The 15444-nt window shown below is 37.3% G+C and overlaps 1 protein-coding gene across 1 annotated transcript in view; it reads right to left on the bottom strand.

The window, feature by feature from the left end:
• Positions 1 to 15444, bottom strand: part of IQCH (IQ motif containing H) — a gene marked incomplete at both ends in the record, with an annotated part of 78193 nt that overhangs the window by 34052 nt on the left and 28697 nt on the right. The window contains one exon of the mRNA XM_082649412.1: positions 9515 to 9631. Coding sequence (XP_082505538.1) covers positions 9515 to 9631 — 117 coding nt within the window. The remainder of the gene's footprint in view (positions 1 to 9514; positions 9632 to 15444) is intronic.

Genomic DNA, 15444 nt, shown 5'->3' with positions numbered 1-15444 from the left:
CACATCGAACCACATCTTTTTGTTTCTTCCTTTATAAAAATTCAACATGATTAGGCAAAGCTCTAACCATCCTCCATTACTTTCATTATTCTCCATCTCTGCCTTTGCTTCTATTGCTTCCAGTGCTTAAAATACATGCCACCTCTGCTTTCAGCCATGTCCATCAGTTCCACTAAGGCCTACCTTAAAGCTTGCCTCCATCCATCAGTTATAATGACCACTACTTTGTCTGCCCTGAGAGACTGGCGGTCCCATAAGGCAGCAAAGGAGGCACTTTAATCTGGGAGTCACACCATTGGGGCTGTGGCTGTGATGATGACTCTGAATAAGCCAATTTGTCTTCTCAGCATACAGACGAGGAATCTCAGTCTTTAGAGGCTAAGTGATGTACCTGTGATAACTTGACTTATAGCAGCAGAGGCAGGATTAGCACCCAAGTCCTTTGACTCTTCTCTCAGTCTTTGGTTCTTTCCACTAACTGTGTGCATGGTTGCTTTCAGACCTCTTAGTTACCAACCATAAACAGATGTATTCAGACTATCATTGAAGATAGAGATGGAAATTACAAGGATATAAATGGAGCATTTTGGTGGCATATCATCCCAACTTTACAGTCTTTACAGATCTCCTCCAAATAAATATCTCCTGGGCTCTCATTACACATTCTGATTCAGAAGCTGTGCTTTTAAAGAAAGTATAGGGTGGATCACTCTAGACTGTGGGTACTTACTTCTATTCTACCAAAGAAGTTTTAAAAGGCTAGGAACGTATATTTGAATTCAAGTACAGGTTAAGGTACAATGGGTTAGAATATTGGAGAACACAGCAATAGTATTTATTCATCTCAAGTACCTCTCAGTAGATAATTAAACTGGGCCATGATAAAAACAATTCTATTAGGCCCGTTTCTCTTGTGGCTAATGCTGTTGTGCTACTTGCTGTAGTATTTTTCCTTCGCTTCATTTTAAACAGAGCACTTACTGTAATATTGCAAGCATTGCCACTAAAAAAAAGCAACAGTAGACAAAAACATGAAGTTTTATGTCTTCACTCATGAAGATACAACTCATGAAAATATAAATGGCAATCTAGATATAGCCACTTTTTTTTGGTGGGTTTCCTGCACCATCAACTAAGAAGTGGCTCTTTCATCCATAAAGAATACAGTTTTTAGGATTCTTCTCTGTTCTGATGCACACTTTGCCCCACGCTTGGTGTTTGTGTGTAAGAAAAGATCTATCGCAGAGAGTTCTAACTTTTGCGGGGGGTGGGGGTGTCATGAACCTCTTTGGCAGTCTGGTGAAGGCTATGGATCCTTTCTGAGAATAATGTTATTATAAATGCATAAAATAATATACACTGGAAACCAATTATACTGAAATACATTTCTATCCATGGACCCCTTGTGTCTTAAACCTATCATAGCGCTGACTCAGGCTCCTCCATCTACCTAATTTTTAGTTTTTCAAAGTGAAATCATAAGGTTAGAAACACAGCCTCTTAGTACGGAGTCAAACAGATATCAAAACTCAAGTGCAGGGCTTCCCTGGTGGTGCAGTGGTTGAGAGTCCGCCTGCCAATGCAGGGGACACGGGTTCATGCCCCGGTCTGGGAAGATCCCACATGCCGCGGAGCGGCTGGGCCCGTGAGCCATGGCCACTGAGCCTGCACGTCCGGATCCTGTGCTCTGCAACGGGAGAGGCCACAACAGTGAGAGAGGCCCACATACTGCAAAAAACAAACAAACAAACAATAACAAAAAAAAAAAACTCAAGTCCAAAGCCCAAGTCGCAAAGACATTGGATCACATCAGGGAGCAGAGCTAGCTAGTTAGCAGGTGGCTGCTGACCTGGGATGAGTCCAGGGCAATGCAAAGGCTCTCTTCCTGCATCCCCCAAATCCCTCTTCTCCCTGTTCACTCATGCTTGAAATCCCTTAATAGAGTCTAACTCCTTTGGTTTAATTAAATAGAGGATTTACTCTTGATAAAAAGCAAAAACCCATGGGAGAGGTAAATTCTCTATGCCAAAGATTTTCAAATTTATTTTTAGCAGTAGAATCTATTTTTCAGATGCATTCTTTTTTTTTTTTTTTTTTTTTGGGGTATGTGGGCCTCTCACTGCTGTGGCCTCTCCCGTTGCGGAGCACAGGCTCCGGACGCACAGGCTCAGCAGCCATGGCTCACGGGCCTAGCTGCTCCGCAGCATGTGGGATCCTCCTGGACCGGGGCACGAACCCGTGTCCCCTGCATCGGCAGGCGGACTCTCAACCACTGCGCCACCAGGGAAGCCCCAGATGCATTCTTAAATAGAATGCTGATATGTAAATAAATGCAAGTTTTATACAAATTTAGTATAATGTTATATGTTGTATTATATAAAAATAAGAATTCATATATATTTATATGTACTCATATATAAATCAACATTGGAAACAGGCTATTTTGATAAAGGCAAATTATGACATCAAGAGCTATAGATAATAGCTGCAATCTTACATCCATCAGAGCATACACCTTATTTCTGTATTATATTTTACCTGCACAAGATGGAGAAAATCCTGACCTAAATAGATAAGTAATTTGTAGCTAACAGTTTGTTCTGGCACTTATAATCTCAGGATTTTCTTCAATTAAAATGATCCAGAAGTTTGAAGACTAGTAGGAATTTTTGTTTCAGAGTAGAGTCACTAATAATATTTATCAACTGTTCATATTACTTAGTAATTAAGGATTAGTACTTAATTTGGGGAAATTTGACAAGATTAGTAAACCATTTGAATCCTGAATTCCTTACTTACTTCATAACCTTAGGCAAGTAGCTTAATCTTAGTCTCAGTTTCCTCATGTGTAAAATTATTATGAAAAGAGCATGTATTTTATAGGTGTAAAGGTTAAGTAAGATAGTGTACGTAAAGCACTTAACACAGTGTCTGGCATACTTAATGAGGGCTATTATTACTGAAGAGTTGAATGACCAAAAGTACTTTTCAAATCTCCCATGTACCATTTTAAGATGTTCATCATGTCCCATTTAAATTTATTTTCAAATATCTCAGCACCCTTCTTTTTCAGATATTCACTCAGTTTCAAAACAGTCTAAATTTGTTTTGCACAATGAATCCAAAATTTTAAGATGACGTTTCATTGCTGACCTTTTATCTGCAGATGTAAACCAAGTAACATTGCAACCCTGCAATGCCAAATGAAGATCGTATAGCACATTTTGAATCAGATAAGACCCAACCCCAAATTAAAATGAGCGGTGAAACAATTTATAATGCTATATATTATCATGATGCAACATGATTATAATTGTACAGTTGACTATTATGCCGTGCCAAACGTGTACCAGAGAGCTTGTCTGGCTTTTAATGGCTGGGAGCACACAGGTGGTGTATGTAATACTAATACCAGCTAATGTTAATGACATGCTTACCCGGGGCTAGGCACTGCTTTAAGACCTTGACATGTATTAGCTCATTTAATCTTCACTTATTTGTCCTGTGTGATTATTATAGGAGTGTATATGAGCAGATGTGCATTTCAAAATATGACTAGTACACAGATAAACCCTATTAAAAAACGCCCTTATAAGAAATTCAAATGCGCACTGCACACACACACACATACACACACATACATGTGTGTGCGTCCATGTGCTCGTGGAGTTAACCAAATAGCACAAATTAATGCATTGATGGTATCTAATGCATTAAAATTTGGTATCAAACTTAGGTATGTATGTATTGTACTTTATTACACTTCAAATTGCTTAAATATTTATCATAAAAATGAAATATGAATTAAATGCTTGCAGGCTCCCTGAAGCTTATTGGAGCTCTCCATAACAATTTGAAAACCAAAGCATTAAACCTTATTACTCATTTACACTGGACTGTGAAAGGAGCCAAATCAGATCCTCTTCTGCACACAAAGGTGTAAAAAAGGGAGAAGTATGAGATTTTTAATATTCATTAATTTTTCAGAAAGACAGGAACATTATCAGGCACCTATTATGTTCCAGCAATGTCAATATATTATCTATAATCCCCATAACACCCTTGCCTAGTAGACACCATTATTCTGATGTTACAGAAGAGGAAACGGAGGACCTGAGATGTTAATTTGCTTACCTCGGGGTACACAACTGGAAAAATGGCAGGTAGGACCCAAACTCTGATCCATTCAATTCCAAGCCCTTCCTACCACCCCAGACTGCCTCCCATCTAGCCTCCCCATTTTATAAACCAGGAAAATGAGAACGAGCGAGCTAGAGTAACTGGCCCCTAGGAACAGCTAGTTGGTGGCCAGGCTGTTACAAGAATCCAGGAGCAAGGATGTTTCCCTAGGTAAACTCCATCAGATGGCCCAGTGGGAGGGTGCCCTGTGCCTGCTGGGAGCCAGCAAAACCACTACTTCACTTCTAGACTTGGCATCAGGTAACATAGCTTCAGTGCAGGGACTGGATGGATGAGACCAATTAGTCCTCTTCTATTATGTGCAAAACACTGCTTGGTGCAGTGGAGGATGTGAAAAACAGACAAACGGTCCAGACAACAAGGTCCCTGTCCTCATATCAGTATGGGAAAGAGGGCATCATCACGTGAAATATTAAATAGAATCCCTGGAAGGGACCTCAGTAATACTTTGGTTTTCCCCCTCGACCCCTACAATAATGTAAGTTTTAAATGACTGTATAAAACATGGCATAATACAATATGTGAAGATTGCCAGTAGTCATAACTAATATTTTCAGACCACTTATTTGTACCAGGACCTTTGCTAAGTGCTTTGAATTATCTCATTTAAATCTCAATATAATCCTATGAGATACTCTTATTATGGACATTGTACACATGAGGAAATGGAGGCCGTTTTGGGGAGGTTCCCTTTCTAGTTAGAGTCCACACCAGGCAGTCTGACCCAGAATCATGATGCTCTCAGCTAAAAAGTGGTTGGAGTTTGGCATGGAGTTGGTTTGGGAACGCATACAGGATCTCAGCACAGAAACTCGAGAAGTACAGCATTCTGAAGACGTTAGAGAATGTTTGTGATGAAGGTATGGCCTCTAATTGCCTCTCCCCACTCCCACACGGGCTTTTGTGAGAGAACCGGACATGAGCCAATGACATTTGCCATATCATTTTCTTCAGCTTTCCCAGCACTCCAAACCAAAGCAGAACTAAAATTCTCAATAGTGACAACGTCCAAAGGCAGTACACCACTTCTACTGCCACCACATTGGTGGAGTAGGCTATAGTCAAGAAGAATATGAAAAGTCATTGTCTTCTTGAAAACTCTTTCAAGACAACCTGAGGAGAAAGCTGCCTTTAATGACAGAAACAGGGATGTGGTACATGCCATCACAGTCCTTGGGTAATGACTACGTGTCATAAATAAGATATGGCATTTCTGAATGACTTTAAACTGTTTCCTTTTGTTCAACTAATTTAATTTACCAAATGCTCCTGGAGAAAGGGAGGGGGACCAAGATGCTGACTCTGCATTTCCTGGAAAATCAACATTTTCTTTTTAAACTGTCCTCAGAGAAATTCTGTCTGATTGTTGTCTGCTGGCTCCCTCAAACCCTACCTCTGTCAAAATTCTGCCCTGGCGGGTGTGAGAAAAAATAGATGCAGAACTTGAGTGAATACCCACATCTGTTTTTTTTGTGTGTTTTTTTTAACATCTTTATTGGAGTATAATTGCTTTACAGTGGTGTGTTAGTTTCTGCTTTATAACAAAGTGAATCAGTTATACATATACATATACATCTGTTTTTGGAAAAAAGCAACAGAAGCAGCACAGAAGGAAGTAAAAGAGATAATTGCTGGCTTGAACTGCAATACATTTTACTTGTGGGCAGAGGGCCAGCTTACAGCAGGCGGAATATGCAGGCCCATCTTATTGGAATTCAGGGGTGGGCCTCCATTCTTGTCCGGAGACAGCTGTAAACCAGCAGCCCATAGCATCACAATCAGGCACCGGGTTTTGTCAAGGAATGCTGATATGTACAGAAGCAGCTTTGTCTGCTTCAACTGCACCCCTGCCTAGTGAAATGACAGTCTCTGATTCCAGATGACAAGAACTGGATAAAAACTTAAAACAAATGGCGACCTTTCAAAAGATTAATTTGTTTACCAACAAAATGTTCCCTCTTTGTCATCCAAGATGGGGGTGACCTTCACTTTCCCATATCTAGGCTGAAAGGATGCTGACTAAGTCATCTGTTAACTCCATCTCAGCAATTATTCCCTTTTTTATTTTTAGTGACAAGAAGCGTTTATTAATTCACTCTGCTTCTTGTTATGGTTTATAAATGCAACAAGCTCGTTCTGAATTACTGCAGTGTAACATCAATTTGTTTAAATCTAATTCTGCTACTGTTGCCAAATTATGTTGTGACTGTAATTGTGGCCATATGCATGGGCTTAAAACACAATCATGTTATGAAATCGTCCTTCTTTCTCCCCCCTTGCTACTTACCCCCACCTCTTACTTCTGGTGCTTCTTCTCCGCATTTGACACTAACACAATTGCCTCACTTTCCATTACTTTATCACTTCAGAAATGAACGTGCTTTCAGTGAGAGAGATTACTATGTACACCCCAAGTGAAACAGTAAAGACTGAAACTATGATTTGTGAAGTATGGTTGCTACCCAACTAAGTTAGTGAAAAACGTTGCATAACGTATGACTCATAAAATCTAGAAATCATAAAAGTATTAAATTCAACCTCATGAATAAATAAAAGAGTCTAAGTTTACATTGCATTATATATTTATTTATTTGGAAAGTGGGACCAAAGAACCGGTATAATTCTACAGCAACTCATATGTTGCTAAAAAGAAAAATGTTCTTATGATTCTTTTCTAGGTCATAACAGTTATAATCAGAGTTATTTGTACAGCAATTGAGAGCAATGTTTTGTTTGGCTTTTTTATTATGCATTCATAATCATTCTTTTAAAATTCATGGTAACAGATACATGTTTCAAGCCTTTTAAGAAACCCTTCTTATTTAAAAAAAATAAATCAAAGTCAAATTTTCTGTAGCTCTTTTAACGTGTGGCATTAGAAAGTCTAACTGGAACTAAATGTCAGTGAGTAAGTATGAATGTATCAGAGATTTCTTCTTGTCTATCCAAACCTATAAGGCTCTACTCAAGAACATGTTAGAGGGTTTTTGTTTTTGTTTCTAATTTGGCAGGTTTAAGATATTGAAAAAATCAGTGGCTTTCACTTTTAATACTTTTTTTTGTAAATTGCTTTTACACAACAGAGTTACAGGATATACAATTCTGAAGGCAGTTTTGTGGGGGGGGTGTGTGTGTGTGTGTGTGTAGTATCTGTGTTTTCAATGCACTAAAATCTTTGCATAAGCCCATATTGTCAGAAAGGATACACCTATTCATAAAATGGAGAAAATACCAGTTTCTGAGAACTAGTAATGTAAATTAGCAACAAATTCAAATTTTCTCTGTCAAAAATGTCTAAGGTTATTTACAGGCTTTAGACAAGCTGTTCAAGTTTCATAAGAAGTAAGGAAACACATGGCCCTCAGCAGCTAAATAATAATCCCCTTTGAGTGTTTAGAGTAGTTATAAAAAGCAATTAGCCCTGATGCTGCTTTTCTAATTAACTATACATCACAACACTAGACACATTGCTTCAGTTTGGGCAAGTGCTTTCAAAAACATTTTTATAAGTGGTAAATCACAACTGTATTTATTCCCAAATATTCCACATGATTGTTTAAAGCCAAACACTGGAATATTTCTTTCACAGGATTTTTTGCACAATGCTTGTTTTACAAATCTAAAATGAAAACATGTTTTTCACTTAGTACCATCATATACATATATCAACATAAAATGATAGGGTCAACTATTTTGATTGAAATGCCAATAGTTTGGGCAAGATGTACATAATGTACATACATTTTCAAGTGCTCTGGTATAGATTTTTATGGAGTCAAGTTTCATGGGGAAAAACGGGTCTTAAATACAATAAATGAGTATACATTATCTATGTCATACAAGGCCAAGTGCTTTCCCAAATCCTCTGTGTTCAAAGGACAGGGGTACAATATCCAAGGAATTCATCCTATTTGGGAATTTGAAAAAATATATAATAAATAACTAAGATTCTGCTCCAAATTTCAGATATAATTTTGAATTCCCTATTTATGTCAGAATCTTTACTCAGATTCATTAAAGCAAAGCTTAATCCCCCTAAATCTAGAGGTATGCCTTTTTAAACTTCAATACTCATAGAAAAAGTTTGCATGAAATGCTGCAGTTGCCTTGGGCTACAAAGCCTCAGCGCTCCACCAGCTAAGCCAATATTAATTCTAGATTGAAGGGGAAAACCAACAACAACAAAAGAGAAATCTGCTTCTGTCTGTACGGCCAGAGAAATAATATTTTTATTTCAAGGGCTTTGGGCTCACGGGAAGCAGATAAAAACCTTTTCACATTATTCACAGTGACATTTTAAATAAAGTTTCAGCAGGAATAAAGATATCTAACTTTCGGGTTATTTCTTAGGCTATAAAGTGCTCTTAAACCAACCCTGTTAAAATAACATAAAGCACATATAAAGAAACTAAAAATATATTTCAGGGTTACATGAATGAAGTAGGCAGTTGAAAATGTCTACATAGGAAATTTGGAAGATTAATCTAACAGACTGTTATGCTGGTTAGAAATGGTTTTGCAATTCTAAAATTAATCTTGTTTTTAGTTTTGATTTCACTGAAGGATACATTTAAGAGCTTTTGAGAGAAGCCAAAGGTTAAAAAATGTATCTAAAAATGTATAAATATCACTTTAGTAATTGTTTTCAATATTAGAAATCATCTCAAATAAAATAATTTTCCAAATAAAATGAAGCACTACTCTTGATTCTCCTAAGAAAACCCTGCAACACAGAAAGAGTACAATCCTTGCTTTGGGACACTCAGCAGCAAGTCAATGGCAAAAATAGGCACAGACTCTGAGATCCCTTAATGTCAGTCTCCGTGTCATTATTTTTCCTTCTCATCATTTTGCTGACATAAAGGATTAATCCCTACTTTCTTCAGATTTAGAATAATATTCTCAAAATTTTGCATATTGTATGAGTATACACCATTGAAGCTCATGCTTTGCTGTTGTTTTCTTTTGCTTTTTCTAGAAGCCTGTACAAGAAATAAAATATTTAACATCTCTGTATTCTTTTTGTTGTTAAATTACTTTCTCTTGTTAAAATTATGGTACTAGCTTATTTAGGGATATCAGATAAAACAGAAAAATTTGAATGAGCTATAAATAGATCTCTTAAAAAGAGGTTTACATTTTCTTCATCATTTCTAATTACAAACAGAATGAAAGCCACTCTCATCTCCAAAAAATTCTAAGGACAATAGGATCCAAATTTTCACTTAAAATCCACATTGTATCTTACACGACTAATAAATGACTTTCAACTCTAAAAAAGAAAAAGAGCTCATTAAAACAACTCATTACTTACACATGCTTTTCTCTGATTAATACATGGCAAACTGATTCCATAGGTCGCATTTACAGCAGCTCTGTGGTGGATGTTTTCAGGATCCTGCATGATTTTTATATTCAACCCTGTCTTTCGCTGAAACAAAGAAACAATGAAACTTTCACACCAGAAGAACAAAACTGCCTACTAACATTTTATATCCTCAAAGGAGTCTAAAGTTCTTTGAGAATAATTATTTTAATGTAATTCTCACTGGAAAAAAAAGTATATCTTTGGGTCTTTTATTTAGGTGACTAATTAGTCTTTTATTCACAGAAAAGGAATTTTCTGCAGATTTTCCTCTGTGTATCCTGTTACTCATAAAAATCCATCTGCAGACGCCATTCATTTTCTCAAAAATACTGCTAGAAACCAACCAAGGTGGACAAAGGATAGAATACCTGGTCTTGATTTATTTTTAGCTTTCCAGGTCAAGAATTTTGCCAATGAAGTCTATACTACGACTATGCAGGTAGAGGGCTCCCTTGGTCTGTTAAAGCGTCCCCTTTCCTTGAGGGACATTTACAGGTAAATCTCAGTTTGGACTTGGTAAATTTACCACAACAAACTTATCCACTCCTTCGCAGAGCTTTTGCTATCTATAGGAAAAATATATGCTCTCATTAGAAAAAAGAAACACGCATCTCATTTGAACCACGTGTTCCTCATTTAAAATAATTCAAATGAGTTACTGCTGAGATGCTTAAATATGAACCACCAGGATAGGCAGCACAGTGGTAGCGGGGAAGGGGCACTGGATAGGTGACCAGAGACCTAGGCTCCAATCTTGCTCTACCCTGGACTGCCTGCGTGTGACCTCGGGTAAGTTACTTCCCCTCTTTGCAAGCCAGTTTCTTTATTTGCAAAGTGCGACATTAGACTTGACAGTCTGTCTCTTGAAGGACTATCAACCCCCCAATCTCCCCCTCCCATGTTTTGCTTTCTATTATTTGATGCTAAAAGGTAAATTGACACTTAAGGAATATGGTAGTACCAACAGTTTCTGAAGTCTTTTGTGACTTTTAAATTTAGTGGGTTTTAGCATATTCATAATGTTATACAACCATCACCCCTACCTCAAATGCAGAACGTTTTCATTACCCAAAGAGAAAACTCATACCCATTAACAATCAGTGCTCATCTCCTCCTCTATCCAGAGCCTGGCAACTGCTAATCGACTTTCTTTCTCTTGGATGTGCCCATTCTGGATATTTCTTATAAGTGAAATCATACAATATGTGGTCTTTGTGACTTTTTAAAAAGGAGGTGTGAGCAATTAAAAACACTGATTTCCTTTCAATGGAGTGTCTTAGTTCTGAGGGCGATCTGATGCAATTGTTAAAACGGTTATAGGAACCAGCCAGATGAGCTCATGCTGTAGTAATTTCTTTGATCTTAAGCATTCATACATGTGCCTGAGGTCAAAGTCAAGGGGAAGACTACAAAAACACCCATGGAATGCATGCCGTCTAGATAAGTTATTTCTTAACACAGTCTCCAAACCTTTTTTTTTTTTTTTTGCGGTACGCGGGCCTCTCATTGTTGTGGCCTCTCCCGTTGCGGAGCACAGGCTCTGGACGCGCAGGCTCAGCGGCCATGGCTCGCGGGCCCAGCCGCTCCGCGGCATGTGGGATCCTCCCGGACCAGGGCAGGAACTCGTGTCCCCTGCATCGGCAGGCGGACTCTCAACCACTGCACCACCAGGGAAGCCCCAAACCTTCTTTTTATTTTTTTAATAGTTTTTAGACCAAATCTCCAAATAACTGCACTCAATTGTGCACATGATTTAACCCATGCAGGGACACAGGTTACAAATAAGGCATAGCTCTTCCCTCTCCTTAAAGTCTGTGTGGTGACAAAAATAATGTAGTGCCTAACTATAAATGGCTTTCCTTCTGTGGGTAACCCACACTTACAGCACTACTCCAGGGTTTTTGCATGGAAGCTGAGTGCCTCTTTTATTGAAATTAATACCGGAACATAATTTTTTCCTTCTTAATTAAACTTTCAGAATAATTTCCATTCTACCAAGGATTGGGAAATTGCTAATATTATTATATTGGCTGGATGTGGTTTCTGTAATTCGGGTGTTTTTAAATGTGTATTCTGTATACAGCTGATGGCAATAACTTCATCTATCATGTCTAAGCTTTGTTAGAACTTTTAAATTCTGGGATCATTGGCTCAGTGGACCATAGCCATTTTCTTAGTTTTCTTATGCTCCATCAACTTTATGGGGCTTTGGGACTGGTATAGAAAGGAAATGATCAAATACAGAATCATTGTTAAAACTGGCATTAAAAACTAGTTGTTTCCTTCCATTTTTACATTTCTGTGGCACTGAACACAGATATTTCTGGAAAGAAATCAAAATGTAAATAGAAATCCAACAGAAATGATAGGTTGTAATAGCAATTCTTTATTAGCTTCTAAAGCAATGGAAAAATCCTTTAAAATTATTAATATTCTAATATTTTCTCTTTTGACTCCAAAGCACGTGTATGCCAAAATAATATGTAGCACATATGATTTAATTCCCCTTTTAAAAAATATTAAGAGTTTACATTTAAATAATATAAAAATGTCAAATGGTCTCACTGAAAATCACTGTCATATACATTCATAACCTAAATTTATCTTACAAACCATCTATAGAGATGTATAGGGAAATATTGATGAGCATAAGCTACATTGTCAGACCCAGTAATAAGATTTTTCAAGAAAAATAATTATAGATTTAAAAACAAAACCAAAATTAATCATTCCATTAAGCATAAAAGCAATGCTCTGGAAGATGATCATTTTTTACCAACAGTGAGATAAATATCAGAAGTAATTTCGGAAAATTTTCTTAAATTGTTCAAGAAAAGACAGCAATTTATTTAATCTATCTTGAGTGACTAAACAATCTAAACTTTGTATCCTCTCCTTTTGATAGTAATTACAAGCAGATATATCAAATGTGACTCTCATTTAGACTTTGGTTTGTAAGAACAAAAGTTATTATCAGAGCCAATTACTGTTTTACCTACATGGCTGCACAGAGCAGGGAGCTCAATTTTCATCTCATCAGTGATTTTGTGGTATTTATTTTATTACTATGCCCACAAAGTGATATAAGAAGGAAATAGCTTATGCTATTAAAACTAAGGCTTGAACATAAGAGGCTAAGGTTTCTTTTAGAAGAAGTTCTGAATTAAAAACACTAGGCAGCGTGTAATGCCAGCTCCCCAGACATGGGCAGACCATAAAATGACATACATCTGAGCAGTAGATCCCACACAGAGTAATCAAAATTGAAATGCTTCACAAACAAAGTTGAGACAAGCTATTTACTAAGTTACAGTGTTATCAGCATAACATTATTCTCAACAGTGTTTGCTACAAGTAATGCCTTCTTATTTTAAATTCAATTTTATTAATTTTAAATTATTTTTAAATTTTTTTTTAATTTAAAATTTTTTTGGGCTGTGTTGGGTCTTTGTTGCTGCATGCGGGCTTTCTCTAGTTGCAGCAAGCGGGGGCTAGTCTTTGTTGTGGTGTGCAGGCTTCTCATTGTGGTGGCTTCTCTTGTGGCAGAACACGGGCTCTAGGCACATGGGCTTCAGTAGTTGTGGCACACAGGCTCAGTAGTTGTGGCTTGCGGGCTCTAGAGCGCAGGCTCAGTAGTTGTGGCGCACGGGCCCAATTGCTCCACGGCATGTGGGATCTTGCCGGACCAGGGATCGAACCCGTGTCCCCCGCACTGGCAGGTGGATTCTTAACCACTGTGCCTCTAGGGAAGTCCCACTACAAGTAATGCCTTCTAAAGTGTATGTTGGTTAATATCATATTCCCACTGGTTAAAGATATCTGCTGTTTAATCTCAAAACCAAAAAAAAGAAAAAGAATCCAGTCACCTTTAATGCTCTGATTCTTTCAACCATTATTATATTTATTTGAAAGAACAGTAGATACCAAGTCCTACTTCAAGCTATATGATCTAGATTTTTCATTTGTTAAAACTGGGTAGTAATACCTACCTACATGGGGTTGTGAGGTTTAAGTGACTAATGTGTGTTAAGTATCTCAAATGATAAAGTACTACTCAGGATCCTACAGGCCCCAAAATAGTAACGCAATGCAGTGAAACACTTCAAATATATAAAAATCTATAGTTCTTAATAATATTTCCCCCTTCCCCCAAAAAACCCTAATTGATAAATTAATCTGAAAGTAGATAGATCAAAGAAAGAATCATACATTTATCCCGCTTTTCCTGAAAATCTGTTTTTCAGATTCACCAAAGAGTTGCTAAGGGAAAGTTCTTCAGAGAAGCTAATAAATGCGGAAGGAATGATAGAATTATAAAATTACCAATAAACAAATAAAATTATGACTTTGTAATCCCTAATGAAATAATTAGGTAAATATCAGTTTTTGCTAATATCATTAGGTGAAAGGTTGTGGGGAATTTTACTATTATTATTATTTTAATTAATTAATTAATTTGTTTATTTTTGGCTACACTGGGTCTTTGCTGCTGTGCGTGGGCTTTCTCTAGTTGTGGTGAGTAGGGGCCACTCTTTATTGCTGTGTGCGGGCTTCTCATTGTGGTGGCCTGTCCTGTTGTGGAGCATGGGCTCTAGGCACATGGGCCTCGGTAGTTGTGACATGCAGGCTCAGTAGTTGTGGTCGTGGGCTCCAGAGCACAGGCTTAGTAGTTGTGGTGCATGGGACCAGTTGCTCCACAGCATGTGGAATCTTCCCGGACCAGGGCTTGAACCTGCGTCCCCTGAACTGGCAGGTGGTTTCTTAACCACAGTGCCACCAGGGAAGCCCGGTTGTGGGGAACTTATATAGGATAGATCAAACTGGTAATACTCAGACTCACTGATCAATCTTAATAACGTCATTAAAAGAGAGAGAAGAAATTGCCTCCTGATATGCTATAAAAGGAAGTACACCACACCACCTGTGAAGTATTCCCAACAAAAAGATGTCACCTGAATCTGACCAAGCTTCTAGATAAAACTACTAGTTTACAAGAAATACTAGGGACAGAGGAATGTGTAAAATGACACCATGAGATTGCAGTCAGCCAATCCAGACTAAGGGGGTGGAGAACCTGTATGACAAATGACCTGGTTTCTTTAATAAGTGACATTTAAAAAAAATTGAAGTACAGTTGATTTACAATGTTGTGTATAAGTGACATTTTTTTAAATGAGGGAAACTGCTATAGATAAAATGAGATACAAATGTAACGTGTGATATTGTACAACATGGGGACTATAACCTTTAAAAATTGAGAATCACTATAGTACACCTGTAACTTATATTGTACATCAACTATACTTCAATTTTAAAAAATAAACAACAACAAAAAACCACAAATGCAATATGTGGACAATGTTTACATCCTGATTCAAACAAACAAGAGAAGAATAGTTTTAAAACAATTGGGGAAGACTGAACATGGACTGAGAATTATACATTGTTAATGCATTGTTAAATTTGTTAGATGAGATAATAGTTCTGTTTTTTTTTAAGTCATTATCTGAGGTGTTTAAAGGTAAAATGACATGATGTCTGGGATTTGCTTTAAAAGACTTCACCGAGAAAAGTGGAGGGAATAGATGAAATAAGAATGGTAAAATTAAGGCAACTGTTAAAGTTGGGTGATGGTTACATGGATTTCATTTTGTTTTTGTGTCCATTCAAAGGTAAATTTTCGTAATAAGTTATATTTAAAATTAAAGTGTAGTTAAAATTTAATTATTCATTAATTTATTATTTGAATTCTAACATTCTATGCTTTATGATATTCCCTCTTACCTCCCTGCTAGGCTAGGGGATCAACAATCACAGCATCACTTAACCCCAAGCTGCTTCTAAAAAGCCCAGCTGCCTCAGGTTAACAAAACCTT

Source organism: Grampus griseus, assembly GCF_964374135.1.
Source record: "Grampus griseus genome assembly, chromosome: 2".
NCBI lineage: Eukaryota > Metazoa > Chordata > Mammalia > Artiodactyla > Delphinidae > Grampus > Grampus griseus.
Note: the sequence above shows the minus strand (reverse complement) of the source record. Positions and strands in the feature narration are given on the sequence as shown.